At 38.0% G+C, this 21,609-nt stretch overlaps 1 protein-coding gene across 1 annotated transcript in view; it reads right to left on the reverse strand.

Annotated features, from left to right (window-relative positions):
- Positions 1–4,787: 4,787 nt before the first annotated feature.
- LOC109928478 (sterile alpha motif domain-containing protein 10) overlaps positions 4,788–21,609 on the reverse strand; it is a 73,609-nt gene continuing 56,787 nt past the window's right edge. The window contains exon 4 of the mRNA XM_020528419.2: positions 4,788–4,957. Within this exon, the coding sequence (XP_020384008.2) occupies positions 4,788–4,957 (170 nt within the window). The remainder of the gene's footprint in view (positions 4,958–21,609) is intronic.

Here is a 21,609-nt window from a genome sequence, read left to right on the forward strand (position 1 = left end):
CACGTATGAACACTCTACAAAGATGGCAAAGCAGAAACTGCTCAGTCCAAAATCTAGGCAGATAATTATCTCACCTGGTACATGCTACTTAATCTGGAAGTATGTATTACTGGCTATGGAAACTTATTTGGGAAGGTAGCTTCTCCATCACCAATCCTTCTTTCTGGTATTAATCTAGACCACTGACAGTTATGAAAACCAAAAGAACTGCGGATGCTGTAAATCAGGAACAAAAACAAAGTTGCTGGAAAAGCTCAGCAGGTGCGGCAGCATCTGTGAAGGAGAAAACAGAGTTAACGTTTCGGGTCCAGTGACCCTTCCTACGAACTCATACTGTTACGATCCTGGCTGATGATAATACTAGACAAGTCAGATCCCAGAATGAAACATGGCTTGATAGATCATGTGTTTAATTTTTGCAGTTAATTACCATTGTGATTCATCTCCGAACATATAATACAAGACTGAAAATGTCTCCTACAACAGAAAATAAGTCTATTACACAAAACAAAAAAAAAACTAAACAAAGCTCTATCCATAAGACTGTTTAGAAAGATCTTAACATAAACAGCAAATCAAAGTTTCAACCTCTTTACAATCAATATCAATCAAATCTGCTCCTATCTCAAATCTTTATTTTCTTTCTTTTTTCATGAACTGTCGAGACAGTTTAACAATTTCTTTCCAAATTTACCAGCATGAATCTTTTTTACTGAACTTTGTTTCAGTTTGGATAGCTGGAACACTTCTAAATAGTCTCACAACCTGGATGCTTTAGGTCTAAACCCATGACTTCTAGAGTGATAAGTTCCCATGAATTGAAACCTTGAATCTTCTAATCTGAACTCAAAGCAAGCCCAAATCTAGTTCTCTGCTTGTCATAAACCCAACAGTATAAGCATTGTATCTATTAACACCACAAGCATCTGGCCAAACGCTCATCCTGTAATACTACAAGGGTCTGGCCAAACGCTCATCCTGTAACACCGCAAGGATCTGGCTAAACGCTCATCCTGTAACACCACAAGGGTCTGGCCAAATACTTTTTGAAAGTCACATGCTTCTTGGAATGATGTATTCAGGTCACTGTTCAAATTACATCTAGCCTTCATAGAATTGACAAAAATCCATCTGTCTCTATATTTTAAAATCCAATTGCCAAATACATGGTTTAATCACAATACCATGTGTAGAAATTTGGCCCACAATGTCTTAGGCAGACGTTACACTCAATATTACTTAACAGCAAATAGATTTATTACATATTACTTAATACACTACTGTCAGAGGTATTTGATCTTTTCTTGTGAGACAGCAGATTCAACTTAAGAATAAGTACACATTTCTGCTTTAGTTATATTTTACTAATTCTAAAACTAATCAATGAAACATTGGTTAGCTTCTCCCAGGAATCCTGATGGACAGAGCTTATCTTGTGATGTCAGTTAATCCTTTCAGCTACTAAGTGTCTTGTACAACAATGGGAATGTGTGACATGCAAACACATGCAAACTTTTATCCAGCTGCTGGGAATCTAACTTTTGGCTTCATGCAGTTGAATTCCTTCACCTGCATTGTCTCCTTCTCTTAGCAGCAGCACAAGATTCCACCCATTGGGAGAGATTGAGTATGCGTCTCTTGCTGGCTCCATGTTACCCGAAGTCAACATTGTGTGTCTTTTAATGTACTGTGGAGTAATGTTAATGTGCGTGGAATGTAGGGATTAAAGGTAGAATTGGTAATGTATCTAGGTGAACAATTAATTATTGTACACAAGCTGAAATGGTGTTGCTTACCGCTTTGTATGCCTACTCTGATACTTCAACTGAAAATGGGAAATTTGTGAACGAGAAGTAGAACTGAAAACTCCTCAAGAAGCAAGACTTTTTAACTTGGCAGTAGCAATCACTGCCAGTCCTTATGTGGAGTCTCATATGTCACATATAAACAGTTATAAATCAAGGTACCCACTTCTCTAATGTAAATCATTAACATACAGTGATTAGAAGACAAATTTGACAACTCATGGAAAAGGTTTTTATATTTTATATTTAACATACTTTAAGGTTGATGGGTGATATCTGTAATTGTCATGAATTTTCTGTCTCATTTTAACAAAGACAAATAGAAGGACAATCATGCAAATGCATTCATTACTATGTTAGCCCAAAATTCCAGTTGATCTCTTCACATTATCTTATTCAATATATTTCAAAATACTTTGTACTATTCATTTTGCAGGTTGGATCTATGTATAAAGATAAACGAATTGCATTGTTAATAAATTACTCAATTTTACGTCAATCCTTTCTAAACTTTATAATCCCCACGTCTTGTATCAACATAGATTTTTGAACTGATTCCCGAGGATGTTTTTGTCCTGCTAATTTTTAAAAAAAAATTCATTTCTGGGATGTGGGCATCGCTGGCTGGCCAGTATTTATTGTCCATCCCTAGTTGCCCTTGAGAAGGTGGTGGTGAGCTGCCTTCTTAAACCACCTGCTGTGGGTTGACCCACAATGCCATTCCGGAGGGAATTCGGGATTTTCATCAGCGACAGTGAAGGAATGGTGATTATATTTCCAAGTCAGGATGGTGAGTAGCTTGAGGCAAACTTGAAGGTAGTGGTGTTCCCACATAGCTAGTGCCCTTGTACTTCTAGAAGGAAGTGGTTGTGGGCTTGGAAGGTGCTCTCTGTGGATCTTTGGTGAATTTCTGCAGTGTATCTTGTAGAAAGTACACACTGCTGCTACTGAGCTCCGGTGTTAGAGGGAGTAGATGTAGTGTCAATCAAGTGGGCTGCTTTGTCCTGGATGGTGTCAAGCTTCTTGAGTGTTGTTGGGGCTGCACTCATCCAGGCAAGTGGGGAATATTCCATCACACTCCGTGCGTTATAGATGCTGGACAGGCTTTGAGCAGTCAGGATGTGAGTTACTCACTGCAGTATTCCTAGCATTATTGCATTATTTTTGTTGCAACTTGGAACCCTATTTAAATCAAACCTGATCAATTACTTGGCCCTACTTAGAGTGCTCACAACAATGATCCACAAATAAACATATCAACGAATCCTGTTAAAACTTTAAACATATGTCATATCAACAATATACAAACAAGGAAATAGAATAGGCCACTCTGTCCATCTAGACTACTTCATTCAATAAGACCATGGCTGATCTGATCTGACTTTAACCTCAACTCTATATTCCTGCATATCCCCGATAATCTTTCATTCAATTGGAAATCAAGATCTTGGTAATCTACCTCTGCCTTTAAAAATATTTAGATTCTGCATCCACAGCCTGTTGTCAAAGAGAATTCCAAAGACACTCAACCCTCAGAAAATATTTCCTCATCTCTGTCTTAAGTAGGCATCTCCTTATTTTAAAACTATGACCTCTAGTTCTAAATAATTATTGTTCCATTAATTATTCTTGCAAGTTTTACAATATCAGCACAGATTCACTGTACATTGTAAATGAGCCTACAATGATTTTGATACAATCTGAATAAAGCTGCACAGTCATTATTATGCCTCTTAGTTAAAATTAATATGGGTTATAATGGTCTCAAGCTCACCACTACTTAGTCATAGAATCATACAGCACAGAAGAGGCCCTTTGGCCCGTTGAGTCTGTACCAACCTATCTATAGTAATCCCACTTTCCTTTACTTTGCTCAAAGATTTGAGTGTAATGACATTTCAAGTGCTTATCCATGTACTTTAAAAGATTGTGAAATTTCCTGCCCTTACTACCCTCCCAGGCAGTGCATTCCAGATTACAACACCCTCTGGGTGAAATTATTTTTCTTCAAATCCCCCCTACACCACTTGCCCTTCATCTTAAAATTACTTCCCCTTGTTACTGACTTTGTAACCAAGGACAGCAGCTCCTTCCAATCTACCCTTGTCCATATCCCTTATTATCTCAATCAGGTCCCCATCAGCCTTCTCTGCTCTAAAGAAAACATTTGAACCTATCCAGCCTCACTGCTAAAATGGTCCAACCCAGGCAACATCTTGATGAATCTACTCTGCACCCTCTTCAGCACAATCACATGTTTCCTAAAGTGCGACAATCAGAACTGTACACAACACTCCAGCTTAACCAATCATTTGGACAGCTCCAACATAACTTCCCTGCTCTTGTATTCTACATCATGTCTGATAAAGGCAAGTGTCCTGTATGTCTTCCTAACCACTCTATTACTTGTCCTGATGCTTTAAGGAACCTGTGGACAAGCACCTGAAGATCCCTCTGTATCTCTGAGCTTCCTAGCTTCATCCCATTCATTGAGTACTCCCTTGTCTTATTTCACCTTTCAAAGTGCATCACCTCACACTTTCAGGGTTAAGTTCCATCTGACAAACCCATATATATTTTCCTATAACCCAAGACTTTCTCCCTCACTATTAACCACCTGGTCAATCTTTGTGTCGCCTGCAAACCTAGTTATCAAACTTACTTAGTACATTAACATTTAACCCATTTGTAGACTTTAATTCATTTAGTAATTTCATAGAGGATTAAGCCAATTTAATTAAATGAGTAAACATCATAGTTAATAATGAGGAACATTGTACATTGCTAATAAGTATTCATTAGCCTAAAAAGACAACAGTAATTTCAAGTTTCTTGTGTCACATAAATTGAAAATAATGCATTTTTAAAGTTCCATGCACAGGAAATCAACAATCATTTTATGTAACTGAATCATTGACCTTCCGACATGCTAGGGACCCCATTAAGTTCAAATCAGAAACAGATTGTGGAAATGTAAAGAGATCATCTTTGCACCATTGAACCAGCTTTACCTTGTCTAAGTAGTTGCAGGTTTCGCACTTCCTCGCGTACCTGCAGCTGAAGCACCTGCTGAAGTACCTCTTGTCTTTGCCCTTCTTGAACTATTCCCATTCTTTCCAGCTTTTCACCATTTAGCCTGAGTAATGCCCGACCTGAGAAGAGAACCAATTTCTAAAAAGTCTGGCATTTGCAGTTTACACAAAATTTTCACTTTATTTTTACATCCAGAATTTACTGTCTGCAGGAAATAAAGAAAATGAAGTATATAAGCTAGAAGCTGTTATGATTTTATGATACTTTTTATCTGCTTAATATTGACAATCAGTTAAGTACTGAAGAATCATGGGAATTCGGCAAAAAGCGATCAACTGATCGGTACAAAACTGTCTGACAAGAAAATACTATACTGTTAAATATATATATTAAGTAATTATTCAATAAATGGATAAAACCATCAAGATGTCATGAGTAATAGCTCTGGCATGAGCGAGTGATCTGTTGTGTTTCATTAGCTACTTATTCACTCAGACATACCGTCCTTGCCTTGCAGCATTTTAATCTCATAAAGAAGACAGGAATCAATTCAATTCAATTTCTTTCAGAATGACAGAACATGTCCTTGAGGTGACTTACACCAACATCTATATACTCCTGTCAATGCAAACCTGCTATTGATGAGCATATGCATAAAAATGAAACCATTTTAAGATACAAAGCTGTTCATGTATGTGGTTGTTGGTTGAATGTTCCATTATTTTATGCCACAAAAGAACTAACTATGTTTCAATTGATGCTTCAATTTCTCTTCAAATATCTCAAATTGCATATGAAATTAAATGAAATATTAGTATCTGTTAAAATGCCAAAAATACGCAGCATTTATGAAACTATCTGTGAACAGAGAAGCACAATTAATCTTTCAAGTCAAGGACTTTTCGTCAACATATCTGCTCTTATTTCAGATATTCTGCCTCCACAGTATTAATAACTGCTGAACTTCACAGACTTTATTTCCAATATTTTGAGAACAATTACATATGGAGTGTCACATTTTTGAAGGTAGTGAAAGCAAAGTGAAATAGTAATCCCAGGCTAGTTGTGGTTAAAAATAATCAGGGTAAAGGGGAGCCAAAAATCAGCTCCTTTGGCTGAGCTTGGCAAGAAATTCCTGTAAGTTATAAGTGGAGCAGCAGAATATCAATGTCAGAGACAATGCTGGGTTGGTATAACAGCTGCCTTATATTTTCGTTATGTTATTTCTCAGTGGACTTAGCTGTACTGAAAGCAGGATTGTATTCTAGCAAGGTTCAAAAGTGAAAAAAAATCTTTTAATCCAGAAGTGCTTATCAGATCCAGCAAAACAAAGTCACTTTAAATATATTTTGTAAAAAAAGCAAGAAAATTTTTCAATTGTATTAAACCATATATGGTTATATGCATATTATCATGAGAAATTTTCTGTTACAATTTGAATCTGCCAGTTTCAGTAGCATTAATTAATCTTTAAGAGATTCTGATTGTAGTACTTTTGTGGATTTTGAATCTACTTGTATGTTAGTATAACAAGGCTGTGCAGTATAACTATGCCAGTAGTACCTGCACTGTCACCTGGATGAGTTATCTATGTATCTTGTATGCATGCTTCAGTCTTTCTGAAGGCCAAAGAGCAAACAATTGGTGAGACCTAGATGTGACTGCAACTTTATTTCACAGTAAAATGAGCATACAGAATAGCAATAATGATCATATTTACTTAGTCATGGCGGTGCAATTTATCTTCAAAAAAACAAACGCACAGTGATTTCTCAGACCAATGGATCTTCCTACTTATCACAAACAGATGACAATTGAAAAATCTTCCAGTACTTCCAACTGCTTACTAAATTCCTAATCCCCATCTTGTCACTAGGGAGGAGGTGGCACTTGAAGATGGTAACGAACACAAAGAAAATAAAGATTCCCATTTACAAGCATCTTTCACAGCCTTAGGCAAACTGAAGCACTTTGGAAATGCAGCCACTGGTGTAGGAAACGAAGACATCGAATTTATCTACAAATAACTCTGCAAGCAGCAACATGATAATTTGTTTGTAGTGATGTTGGCTGAGGGATAAATATTGGTCAGGGCTTCAGGAATAACTAAAATATAAGCAAGTACTGTGAATGCTGGAAATCTGAAACAAAAAAGAAAATGCTGGAGAAACTCAACAGGTCTGGCAGCATCAGTTGAAAGAGAAACAGAGTAGATGGGTGGAATTTTCTGCTCACTTCAGCGGTATAGGCAATGGTAATAAACATGGGAAATGTAGCAATAATGAAAATAAAATCAGATTCTCAACATTGGGAATTTCTTTTCTAATATTTCTCATGATTTAAACAGGGAGTTCAGAATCTCACTAAGCAACATCTACCTCATTTGCATGCTTCTGCATCTTATTATTAGCTAAACATGCTTCATGTCTACACAACTCTCAATTCTCCTCTCCTCCAAGAAATTAAATGGTGCCCCAACTCCTAACATGAAGGTCAGAGTGGTTAATTGCCAACAACAGCTTGTGGCTTGCTTCTCCAGGCCCTCAGATTACTTGGCTTTCATCACAACATGCCTTCATGCTCTATGAACACTGACATCTACCACCCTTCATCCATGGAAGCGAGTGCTGCTAAAGCACAATCTCACCATATCATCAATGCTGCTTTTGAGCTAACTTGCCCACCTTTTCAGCCCTTCAGAGCTTCACCTTGGAGCACTGGCATGCTTACAAATTGATATTTATGCCAGGTTCCTTTGCACACAGGGGCACATTTGTTTCATGCAACTACAAAGGATGTATTTTATGGATCTAACCTTCCTTTCTTAGCACTCACTCATGTTATGCTTATTTGGAATTGCCAGCCTCTATGCCTTGCATATATGTAGAGGAGAGGCAGGATATCTATCATGCTTCAGAACGCTGAATAGTCAAATGAGTGGAGAGGCTGCTGGATAGCATCTTGTTATGTCGATATAACATCTGCAGGTTGAGCCAGCAGCTTATAAAGCAAACATTCTGCATGTGGTTCAGCCAAGTGACCAGATCTGAAAGCCAAAGGCGACTAGTTGTTATTGCTGTTAAGGAACACTACCATCTGTCAGTAGATGCTGCCACAGTCAGCTAAGGGGCTGGTCTGATTCTGTTCCAAAAATTGGTCCACGGTCAGTCCTGCAGGTCAAGTGCAACCAGTTTGGAGGTAAGCTGTGCACAATCAGGAAGGAGCGATCACATCCAGAATGAGATATAGCCTGAGTGTGTATACAGTTTGGGGGTAGCATGGGAATTCTGTGCAGAGGGGAAGAGGTGCTTTTCTTCTTACGTTTTTGGTTCATAGTTTGTAACTTTTTTAACAGGATAAATTGAAGCCCAGCATTGGCGCCCAGCACAAAACAGTTACATCACAGGTAAACAGTAAGTTCTTTAGCAATTGCTATCAATTTGACCAGCTATTTGAGATTACTTTCAAACTGAAGATAAATAGGGAAAATATTTACAGGTTACAAACTAAAAGAACGGTAGGAAATTAAAAAAAAAATGAACGTAAGAACTCAGTAACTAAAATAGAGATGCAGGGCCAGGTGGTGTGTTGCATGATGTGGGAACTGGATCCCATTGTTGTTCATAGTGACTACATCTATACCAAGTGTTTACTGCTTGAGGAACTCAGGCTCAGAGTTGATGAGCTGGAGTCTGAGCTTTGAACACTCTACCACATAAGGGAGAGGGGTGATACCTGGACACTGTGTTTCAGGAGGCAGTCTCACCCCTGAGACTGACTGCCTCAAATTCAGTCAGTGGTCAGGGACAGGAGGGTATGAATAAGACCGAGGCAGATAGAGGGAAACAGGAGTTAATGCTGAAGGAGCCTTAGCCCTTGAGTTTGTCTAACAGGTTTGAGATTCTTTCTCACTGTGTAGATCAAAGCGGGGGCTGAAGGGAAGATGAGCAAATGGATCGTAGCGTCATAGTGGTACAGACAGCTATTCAAGACAGGAGGGAAAAGAGAAATGTAGTTGTAATCAGGGATAGTATATTCAGGGGAATAGGCGTTGTCCTCTGTGACCAGGATCAAAAGTCCAAAAGGCTGTGTTGCCTGCCTGGTGCCCAGGTTCAGGATATCTCATCTGGGCTGCAGAGGAACTTAAAATGGGAGGGGAAAGATCTAGTCATCATGGTCCAATGGTATAGGTAGAAAGGGGAAAGTGGTTCTGCTGAGGGAATTTGAGTAGCTAGATGCTAAATTAAAATTCAGCAGTAGTTGGGATGTGGGCCAGAAAATAAGTCAGAAAATAGAAAAGGCTTGTAAGGAAGACCTATTGCAATAATTGTGGGGTTTCAATATGCAGGTGGACTGGCAAAATCAGGTTTGTAGTCGATCTGAAATAAAAGAATTGGTGGAATATCTGCAAGATTTTTTTTGGAGCAGCTTGTGGTAGAACCCATGAGGGAACAGACAGTTCTAAGTTGGTGATATTTAATGAGGTAGACTTAATTAAGGAGCTGAAGGTCAAGGAACCCCTAGGGATCAGTGACCATTAGGTGGTAGAATTCACCCTGCAGTTTGAGAGAGAAGCTGGAATCAGATGTAACAGTATTGGATTTCATCTGAGGGAATTAAGACAGGTTGCTAATGTGATTGAGAGAGATAGCAAGAACTGTAGATGCTGGAGTCAGAGATAACAAAGTATGACCTGAAATGTCAGCTTTCTTGTTCCTCTGATGCTGCGTGGCCTGCTGTGTTCCTCCAGCTCCACACTTTGTTATCTCTATTTATTACTAATGTGATCATGTGTTTGGTGTCAATTTTCCAAAGCTTCCCTAGATTCAGGAATGGGTCCATCAATTGGACTGTAGGAAATATAAACCCTCTATTCAAGAAGGGAGGGAGGTAGAAAAAAGGAAATTGTAGGCCAGTTAACTTGACCTCTGTCATGGGAAAATATTAGAATCAATGATTGAAAAAATTATAGCTGTGCACTTAGAAAAGCTCAAGGAAATCAAGAAGTCAGCATGGTTTTGTCGAAGGGAAATCAGGTTTAACCAATTTATTGGAATTCTTTGAAGGATGTGCTGTGGGTAAAGGGGAGCCTGCAGATATATTATACTTGGATTTTAGAAGGCATATGATAGGGTGCCACATCAAGGGTTACTGTGAAAAATAAATGTTCATTTTATATGAGGTAACACGTTAGCATAGGTAGAAGATTGTCTAGCTCGCATTAAACAGTGACTTCATTTAAATGAGTCACTGTCTGATTGGCAGGGTATCATTGAATGGAATCCATTGTAGTTTGTGCTGGATCCTCAATTTTTTGTCATTTAAATTAATAACTTTAGATATGGGAAGTGAAGGCATGGCAGTGTGATGATACCATGGCTTTAAGAGTTGTATTTTATCTTTTTTTACGAAGAAGGGTTGAGATCAGAGGTGCTCAGAGATAGCAAGAACTGCAGATGCTGGAGTCAGAGTCCATACGGTATAGAACTAGAGGAACACAGCAGGTCAGGCAGCATCAGAGGAGCAGGAAAGTCAACGTTTTGGGTTTACACCCTTCATCCTGAAGTGTTCCTCCGGCTCTACACTAATTTGACGAGATCAGAAGTGTTGATTGGTCTGCTTCAAACAGTAAACTGCTTGTGAGGCCTTGTGTTTTTTTCTAAGATTGGAACAATAGAAGCAGTCTGAATGAGTGGTGTCAAGCTCTCTCAGAGCCAGGATTTTTAGTTTTTAGATTTTCAGTAGCAGTTGTTGCTGGGGTCTTGAAGCTGGGTGTGAAAGCTGAAGTACATCTCTCAATAGAACATAGAACATAGAACATTACAGCGCAGTACAGGCCCTTCGGCCCTCGATGTTGCGCCAAACTGTGAAACCAATCTGAAGCCCATCTAACCTAAACTATTCCATATTCTCTCTCTGAGTTTTCTCTTGATGTTTTCCCTCCTGGACTGAAGAATTGCCTGTGAGACAATCTATTTAACTGAACTTGCCTTTGCCATGTTTGGAAGAGGCATCACAGTGGGGTGTGTTTATGGGATTTAACTATATTGGAACAGTTAATTAGTAGCAGTTAATACATATATTATTGTGTTAAGCATTTTGATAGAGTTGCAGTCAAGCCAATTCTTTTCTTTTTATTTTGTCTATTTTAACTGTAGTGTAAACATAAGGTGTATTTTGCTTAATGTTGAGTAGTTTGACCAATCAAATTGCATCTGAGATGCAACACCTTATATTTGCCTTTAAAATAAGGAAAAATTAGGGTCTAGACTATCTTTTGAATATATTTTGAGGCAGTTTGGTCTGGTCCATAACAAACTAAATTCACAGACACCAAGATAGGTAGGAAAATATTTTGTGAAGGAAACATAAGGGAGTTGCAGACAGACATAGATCGGTTGAGTGAGTAGGAACAAAATCTGACGGATGGAGTATAATATGGAAACTGTGAAATTGATCAGTTTGGCAGGAAGAATGGCAGAATTACAGGTGAAGATGGGTTTAAATGTTCTGGTTTGAGTCACCAAAAGAATACAGATAGAGCGTTTAATCAGATAGGTAGATGGGATGCTATTCTTTATTGTAAGCTGACTTTAATTGAGAGTAAAGATGCTATGTTTCAGTTATACAGGGCATTGGTGAGACCACGCCTCAAATACTGTTTGCAGTTTTGCTCTCCTTATTTAAGGAATGATATAAATGCATGGGACACAGTTCAGAGGAGGTCTACTAGATTGTTACCTGGAATGAGTGGGGTGTTTAATGAGGAAAGGTTGAACAGGGTGGGCTTCTTTCCACTGGAGTTGAAAAGAGTGAGGGTTATTTGATAGACAGTGCATAAGATCCTGAGCAATTGTGATAAGGTGGACATGGAATGGAATTTTCCTCTTGTAGCTCAGTCCAGTACAAGGGGCCACTATATTTTAAAATTAGGAATCATCCTTTCAGGTTAAAGATGAGGAAAATCTTTTTCTCACTGAGAGTTGTGTATTTTATAACTGTTTGCCTCAGGGATGATGGAGGCAGGGCTATTGAATATCTTTAATACAAAGGTGGGCTGATCCTTGTTAGACCAGGGGATCAAAGGTTCTCAGCAGTGGATGGGAATATGGAATTCAAAACACAAACACATCAGCCATGATCTTATTGAATGGTGGAGCAGGCTTAAGAGACCAAAAGGCCTATTTCTGCTCCTATTTTGTGTGTCCATATCTCAAAGAAATCTGAAATGGAGATGTCACAGCTAGAATTAGATAATAAAGTGAAAAATAAAGGAACTTGACTTAGAGAGACAGGGTTTTTTTTAATTCATTCACGTGATATAGGTGTCGCTGGCTAGGCTAGCATTTATTGCCCATCCCTAATTGCCCAGAGGGCAGGTCAGAGTCAACCATATTGCTGTAGGTCTGAAGTCACATGTAGGCCAGACCAGGTAAGGATGGCAGTTTCCTTCCCTAAAGGACATTAGTGAACCAGATGAGGTTTTCTGACAATCAACAATGGTTTCATGATCATCATTAGATGAATGAAAAGACTTGAATTGGACAGTGAAAGAGAAATTGAAAGACTTGAATTTGAAGCGAAGTTGAAGAAAAATGGAAAAGAATGAAAAAGAGCAGGAAATAGAAAAGAAAGTGAATGAAAAACAAAGGGAAATGGCAAAGGAGAAGAATAAAAGGAAAAGACGTGGGAATAAGAGAGCTTGAAATGTAAAGAGAGATAGAATAATAAAAAGTTGAACACAAAAGAGCTACGGAAATTAGACAACAGGAGTTGGCCAGTGAAAAGCTTAGAAAAATGAAAGTAATTAGCAGAATGATTCTGATTCCAATAGGATTTAAGTTGATTAAAAATCTATGCTTAGTGTCCAAATTTGTTGAAATGGTGTAAGATATCTATCTTAATTTGAAAAGAGAGCTGGACAGATGAATTAGCCAAAAAATGCTTGGATCTTAATGTTACATAATGCTTCAACAAGTATTTAAAGGAAGTAAATGAAGGTAAGAGAATGACGCTGACACAACTATTCTGTATTTAGGAACAAGAATGAGAGGGGTAGATTTAAAATGATGTACAAAAGAGGCAAGAGCGATGTGAGAAAAAGAAACTTCTTCACATAGCAAATAGTTAGGGCATGGAATGTACTGTCTAAAAATCGAGGCGTTCAAGAGGGTACTGGATGATTATTTAGATTGAAGTAGTGTGCAAGTGTATGGGATAAAAGCTGGAGATTGGCACATCTTGGTAATGAAGCTCATTTGAAGAGCCCGTGTAGATACAATGGGCTGAATGGCCTCCATCTGCATGTAATGATTCTGTGAAGTGCCAGTTGCATTGTGATCAGCAACTAAATGCAGCCTTGGGTCCAAATAGTTTCACTCCCAAATTTAATACATCATCAATCTCAAGATAAAAGTTAGAAACAAGGCATGTTGTACAGTATGTTCTTAGTGTGAATACAGAGTGTAAACATAAACTTAGCAGAAAGAGGTTCATAGTCAAATTTTCAAAATGTTGTAAGATGAGTTTTTCTGCTTTGCAATTCAAATATAATTCTGGAATCAGAGTGTTACCTAATTGCGTGACAGTACGTAATACATGAAACTCCAGTGTGGCATTGTACCTAGTCTTAAAAAGTGCACAGGAAGAAAGGTCTCTTAGCACTCCATAGAAGTATTATATAACTACCCAGACTATATTTTAATGTGGAACATGCTGTCTCACCACTCAAAGTATTTGAACTTTACTGGAGGAGAATTCTGTTGTACATCTCAATCAAACATGCATAAGACATTCTCCTGAGCACCAGAACTGTAGTTGAAGTCAATCAAGAACTGACCTGAAATATAAATGTACCCTTAGAGTTATATACTAACACTGTATTTCTCCTGCTGTGCCACTGATTTCACATGTAAAGGACCAGTTATACTCCAAATGATAATAACCAGCTATCAGATGACAATATAATGGATGGACTGAGGATTTCCTGAGCGCAATGCCATCCCTAATGATATATTCTGTACAATTAGACCTTAATAAACTTAGCAAAACTTAAATAACGTAACCTTAGCAAATTTTTTATCAAAAAGATTCATGTAGCAACTATTTTATAATTCATTACTACTGTATAAGCCATATATCCAGCAGTACTACAAATCCCAGAACAATATTTATTTTAGCTGAAATGCTAACAAACTGTTTTTTTGTTACATATATTTTACTTTTGTTAACATTAGTCTAATACAAGATCAGAGAGCACTGGAACTTGTGGATGTAATGATGATGAATTTAGCCTGAGGGTCAACACACTTCAGGCAAGGTCAAGAACCTGCACTGTTGGCATCACAGTGTGTCGCAAACCAGCCTTCTAGCCAAATAAGCTAACCGACTCCCTCTAACAATGATAATACAACTGACGAAAACTGTGTCATGTAGCTCAATGATGCTGCTTGGTCAAATCAGTCCAATCCCCTTTGGACCTTACTAATCAATGTTTTTGACACATATGACAGGACTGCACATCGAAAATTTAAGCATCATTTCAACTTGAATTCATGGTATCCAATTCTGGATTTCACAACTGGTCAGTTCTGAATTAGAAGAATTAATATGCAAACTCTATCCTGAATATCATGTTCCACACAGAGTGCCTTTAAGGAGAGATTTAGGTACAGAATTATCTCGAATGCACTCGTTTATAATTCTACGTTTTGAATAGATTACAGTTCTAGGTGTATGCAATATTATGTATGTCATTGACAAATTAGCAGGTAATTAACCCTTCTCAGATGAAATAACACTTTTGGTTTCTTACCAACATTTGTTTCAAAATGCAGTTACAACAGTATTTTCCAACTGCTTCTGCATATGTGATCTCCTCCATGTATTTGCATAGTATCAGGGTGCCCTGAAAATATGAACATATTCCCAGCTTCTTCGCTTTCAATAAAGGAGTGGCTAGAAGGCTGGTTTGCGACACACTGTGATGCCAACAGTGCAGGTTCTTGACCTTGCCTGAAGTGTGTAACCAAGTAAATAAAAGCACTATCATTGTTTTATCACAAAGGTTAGCAAAGGGAATAGAAAGATCACAAACATATATTTGATGATATATATGACCATTTTGCCCATTTAGTTCAGTCCTCGGGAAAGTTAACAGCCCTTTAAATGACAACAAAACTATTGCATACTACTGTTGAGTTTTAGGAATTATTGACCATTTCCTGCATTGATCAGATTTGGAGATGGGATATGTTTTAAATTAAAATGGGGTCACATGATATAAGAGATAGTAGGAACTGCAGATGCTGGAGCATCTGAGATGACAAGGTGTAGAGCTGGATGAACGCAGCAGGCCAAGCAGCATCGGAGGAGAAGGAAGGCTGACATTTTGGGCCCAGACCCTTCTTCAGGAATATCTCACATGATATAACATTCTTTTCTGCATTCTATACAGTAACTTCTGAGACAGAGACCATTCACAAGCCAGAAGTTAGAGATATATAGTCAAACTAAGAGAAATAATTTGTGGCAATATTGATAGACTTGGCCCATTTCAAACTGAAATATTAAAGGTCAATTGACTCATTAAAGACTCTGTCAGATTGATTCTTTTCATTTAAAGTATAATACAAAACAATTCCTTGTCACTTCAAATGGGAAAAGGGAAATGAAAGGAAGTCCATATTTTTGATCCATCTCTGGAAGCAAACATGGCTGGGAACAGCTCTCACACTTTCTACAAGCACAGTGAGAAAAGGGACAGGAGAAGAAAAACAAATAATGTTAATCAATCAAGTTAGGTGTAGGGGATGGAGACCAGCTACCAAGTGAAACCTCACTCATCATCAATGTTTTCAGTCAGAACCAAAAACTGACCAGGAAGGAACAAACAAATCTGATCACTTACATGGAACAACTTGTTACAGTTTATTGTATTTCTTTGTTATTCAGTGTAATAATCTAAAAACGTCTGGCAGGAATTCCTGCGTTCTAATGGGAACAGGGATGGGTTAATTGGATGAGCAGAGTGTGTAAATATAGGAAGCACATAAAATTCCAGGTAAATTGGAGACTTTGCGTACTTTGATAAATGTTTAACTTTCACGATAGAGCTTGAATTCCAATGCACTGTCCATGTGAGTCACTTTAATGAGTGAATTAACACTTCCATCAAAAAGCCTATTTATTAACTGTTTATGAAGCATGGTCAGCTTTGATAAAATTAGAGTGAAGATAATTTCATTAATGAATACATTATGAAATTCAGTTGGTTATATTGAAGACTGCAGAAATTACAGCTGGAAATTCCTTATTTTGTGCTGGAATTCAAGTTAGTAGACAGTGCAAAAATATTGAGCATAGACAGATTTCTAGGTTCAATTGGAGTTCATTTTGCAGAAAGACATAAACTGCTTGAAGAAATGTCAGGAACAGTAAAAACAAAATCCTTGGAAAGCATTCATTTCCAACAGCAATCATGATGTAAATGATACAGTCGGCCATTTCTTTTATTCACTCGTGAATGTGGGCATTGCTGGCTGGACAGCATTTATTGACCATCCCTAGTTGCTCTTGAAAAGATGGTAGTGAGCTGACTTCTAAAACCATCACAGTCCATGTGCTGTAGGTAGACCCACAGTGCTCTTATGGAGGGAATTCCAGGATTTTAATTGAGCAACAGTGAAGGAACATCGATGTATTTCCAAGTCAGGATGGTGAGTGGCTTGGAGGGGAACTCACAGGCCATGGTGCTCCCAAACATCTGCTGCCCTTGTCCTTCTAAAGGGAAGTCATCATGGGTTTGGAAGATGTTGTTCAGTGAATTTCTGCAGAGCAGCTTGTAGATTGTCAATGGTAAAGGGATTGAATGTTTGTAGATGTGGTGCCAATCAAGCAGGCTGTTTTCCCTAGATACTGTCAAGCTTCTTGAGTGTCGTTGGAGCTTCCCCAATCCAGTCAAGTGGAGAGTAATCCATCACTGTCGACGGTGGACAGGCTTTTGGGGGTCAGGAGGTGAGTTACTTACTGCAGTATTCCTAGCCTCTGATTTGCTTTCGTTGCAATTTATGTGGCGAGTCCTGTTGAATTTCTGGTCATGATGTTGATAGTGCGACTTTCAGTGATGTAACACCATTGAATGTCAACTGGTGATGATTAGATTGTCTCTTATTGAAGATGGTCATTGCCTGGCAGTTGTGTGGCATGAATGTGACTTGTCACTTGTCAGCCCAAGTTGCATTTGAACATGGGCTGCTTCAGTATCTGAGAAGTTGTGAATGGTGCTGAATATCATGCAATCATCAGAGAGCATTCCCACTTCAGACTTTGATCGAAGGAAGGTCACTGATGAAGCATCTGATGACCTAGGATACCACTCTGGGGAAATCCTGCAGGGATGTCCTGGATTTGAGATGAATGACCTTCTACAACCACAACCAATTTCCTATGTGCCAAGCATGACTCTAACCAGAGGAGAGCTTTCCCCCGATTCCCATTAAGGCTAGCCAGGGCTCCTTGATGCCACACTTGGTCGAATGCGGCCTTGATATTAAGGGCTGTCACACTCACCTTACATCTGGAATTAGCTCTTTTGTCCATGTTGGAACCAAGATTGTAATGAGGTCAGGAGCTGAGTGACCATGGTGGAACCCAAACTAGGTGTCGCTGAGCAGGTTATTGCTGAGCAGGTGCTGCTTGATAACACTGTTGATGACACCTTCCACTTAAAGAAGGACTGAGGCTCCGAAAGCTTGTGTTTTCAAATAAACCTGTTGGACTATAACCTGGTGTTGTGAGATTTCTGAACTTGTCTACCCCAGTCGAACACCAGCACCTCCACATCACTTCACTGTTGATTTGAGAGTGAACTGATGGGGCAGTAATAGGCAGGTTGGATTTGTCTTGTTCTTTGTGTACAGGACATACCTGGGTAATTTTCCACTTTGTTGTGTAGATGTCAGTGTTGTAATTGTCCTGGAATAGCTTGGCTAGGGGAGTGGCAAGTTCTGCACCACTATTCTTCAGTACTGCTGCTGGAATGTTGTCAGGGCCTATAACCTTTTGCAGTATCCAGTCCCTCCAACCATTTCTTGATCACATGGAGCAAGTTGCATTTGCTGAAGACCAGCATCTGTGATGCTGGAGACCACTGCAGGAGGCTGAAAATGACTAAATATTACTGATAATGGAAAACACATAGTCAGGCAAGACCATCTAGGTAGATGTCACAGTGGACAGCATGAAAGAAGAACGTTAACTCAAATAAATGAGGACATAAATGAATTTGAAAAATTTGAGAAGTGAAGAAAATTTATGGCTTATGTTAAAAGACTGAACCCCAAAAACACCCAAGGCTGGTCATTGATGTTTTAGATTTGATTCAAAATACAGCTACGCCATGAACTGTTCCGAAGAGTATAATCATTTAAATTAAACATGAAATGGAGGAAGATGGAAAAATGGATCAAAGAGAGGTCAATGTATTAGTCATAAAATCTTTAAGACCATTGATGAATGTATTGGTAGCAGAATCTTTCATTTGTACAGTATTAGACAGTCGATACACCTCTACAGTTTGTGGAATAGACAGGCTAAATGCTACCTATCAGAACAAAGTTAAGGACTTTGAGTTTCACAAGTTTCAGTTTTGAGAATAACACACTGAAAACTTTAAAATGATTTGTCATTCCTTGTAAGATAGCCAGAATTTTATTATCATGGATGTAGTATCCAGTGAAATATCTTTGTTATTAATGAGGTCATTGTTGAAAAATTCACAGATGAAACTGGATATGGAAAACAGCAAAGGTATTGTACTTGGAAAATCTGTGAAATTGCTACATAAGCAATGGGAATACTATCCTCTTCTGTTAATAGATCGTAACTCCTCCACTGAAAAATGAAGAAAGTGTTATTAACATCAGGGGACAGAGATTTAAACAACAAAAAGTCAACTGCATTAAAAGTTGCCAATTGACAATTTGCCCATCCATCCTCAAAGGTTAACATTTTAGTGCAGGAATAGGCATGAACAACACAATAAGCTATGAGATTTGCAAGAAATACTGTAAGAGACAATTACAGCTGACAATAAATCTGCCCTTAGCCACTACCTTATTGAAATCCCTCGTTATGGATTTAAAGGTATGGGAAAAAAGAAGACCAGAACATTTACATTTTACATTTTGTAGATTTGGTAAACACATTTAGTCATTTGACAATAATGCATAGTAAATATAAGAAAAATTACTTTTGCATATGATAGTAGAAAAGTGGAAAACTGGACTTGATCCTCTGTGAAAATTCCGCATTCTTAATAGGGGAGAATTTGCTAACAATTCATTTAGATATATTTGTGCATATTATTCATTAATACAGAAGCTGAAAGCCCTTTTAGCAACAGGGTATGTGAAAAGTGTCACGTAGTAATAGAGAAAATGGTTCAGAAAGTTTTGGCTGATCAACTAAACTGTAAATGATCATCAGGACTAACATGGACTGTCATACAATGAATTGGCTGCAGATGGTTGGAGGATATAGTCCATATGGGTTTGCAATAGAAATTCTGAAGTTCCATTAGTAATAAATGAATAGGACAGCTTGGGAAGGGAAGGGATCACAATAAATTTGTATTTTTTTAAATTTATTTGAATTCACTAAATGCAGGCAGAATGCCTTTCACTAAAACAGAAGTCTTGGAAAGGATTTTTGGTAAGCCTTATGGCATATTGTAAGGCTCTTGGAAGCAAGTTTCAATCAGGAAAACATGGGTTATTATAAAGGAGAGGGACTTATTGATAAAGATGGAAAAATAATAATTGCACAGCATGAGAACCAGATGATTCAGTGATGCCCTTGGAGTTGTTGGGTATTGATTACAACCTTGCAGATTCTAAAATTCTATAGAAAATAACGAGGAACTAGGTATCTCTCATGAGGGGAAAGCAAAGTTAATGAAGGAAGTGAAATTTAATTACAACAGTGTTAATTTTATCTAAAGCAAGTGGAAGTACACATTAAGCAACTTAATAATTCACATCTGGCCTAATTTTGCTGAAGTGTTTTCAGTCTGCCTATTGAAAGATCGGAAAATCAATTTCAATGAAAATCAAATTCTGGAGAGGTATTGAAAGGGAGAGTGATCTAAATCATTATACTATTGTCAAATTACCCCTCCTTCCAACAGTGGGAATGTCAGACATCTGTAGTATCCAGTTCATAAAGGGTTACTGTTTTTATGCTACAGGCCATAACCTAATATGATTAGACATCAGATTTTGGGGCACATTCCTGCTCAGTGGATGCTTGAACCATTTCAGAGTGACCTAAATTAATAGCTAGAGGGAGTAAAATTTGTAGCAACTACACTTTCAGTTTTGGATAAGACAATGAAGACATTCTTTGATATTTCTGAATTTGCTTTTACCATTTGTTAATCAGTATCCACATGTTGATGTCTGATCTCATCTCGTGGTCTGAAACCAGTGGATTTGTCAAATATGCAGAAAACTTCACCCTTCATTTTTTTTTCCCTGGAGTATCGGAGGCTGAGGGTGACCTTACAGAGGATTATAAAATCATGAGGGGCATGGATAGGGTGAATAGCCAAGGTCATTTTCCCAGGGTTGGGTGAGTGCAAAATTAGAGGGCATAGGTTTAAGGTGAAAGGGGAAAGATTTAAAAAGAACCTGAGAGGTAACTTATCATGCAGACAGTGGGGCATATATGGAATGAGTTGCCAGAGGAAGTGGTGGAGGATAGTACAATTACAGCATTTAAAAAGTATCTGGATGGGTATATGAATAGGAATGGTTTAGAGGGATATGGGCCAAATGCTGGCAAATGGGACTAGGTCAGACTAGGATGTCTCGTCAGCATGGATGAGTTGGACCGAAGGGTATGTTTCTGTGCTTTGTAACTCTAAGACTCTACATCTTTACGATTAAAGATAATAACAAAAATAAAATAGTTCAAACAATGGATTCATGCAGAGTTAACATGTTTGAATTACGTATTATTGTTGTTTTGGAAGTAACAAGCTATCTGGATAAAAGAGAACCTGCAGATGTGGTATTCTTGAATTTTCAAAAGGCACTTATTATGGTGTTGCACCAAAGATGACCACTTCTTGAGTAGGGAGCAATCTGTTACTATAGCTAGAAGATTGGTTGGCAAACAGAAAGCAGAGAGTAGCAGAGAGCAAATTGCAACTAGTGGACCACTACAGGGATTAGTGCTGGAGTGTCAACTATTTACAACCAATATTGAAAACCTGGATGATGGGATGGAATATATATGGTTACTAATTTATGATTCAAAGATAAATGGAAGAGTAGGTGTAAAGAGGACATAAGGATTTTGCAAAGGGATATTGACAGCCTAGTGGATGAGCAAAAAATGAGATGCAGTATAATGTGGAACAGTGTGAACTTGCCTACTTTTGCAGGAAGAATACAAAAGAAGCATATTATTGAAATATGCAGGTACAGTAATTGAGTAAGAAAGCCAATTAAATGTTAGCATATATTGTAAGAGGAATAACTAAATTGCTGTTACGCAAGAATGAGAATATTTCATACCTCAGCCATGTAAATGTGTGAATCCCTTAAATTTAATTAGAAAATTTGATATTTAAAACTTAATCCTATGGCTTATTTACTCTTGGATAATGTATAAAATTGCTTCGACTTGTGGATTGGGAAAGATGATTGTAATTTAGGAAGATCTTAAATTAAATCTTTATGAATAATTGATAATCAATAATTGAATT

The sequence above is a fragment of the Rhincodon typus genome, chromosome 19, assembly GCF_021869965.1.
Source record: "Rhincodon typus isolate 14 chromosome 19, sRhiTyp1.1, whole genome shotgun sequence".
Classification (NCBI taxonomy): domain Eukaryota; kingdom Metazoa; phylum Chordata; class Chondrichthyes; order Orectolobiformes; family Rhincodontidae; genus Rhincodon; species Rhincodon typus.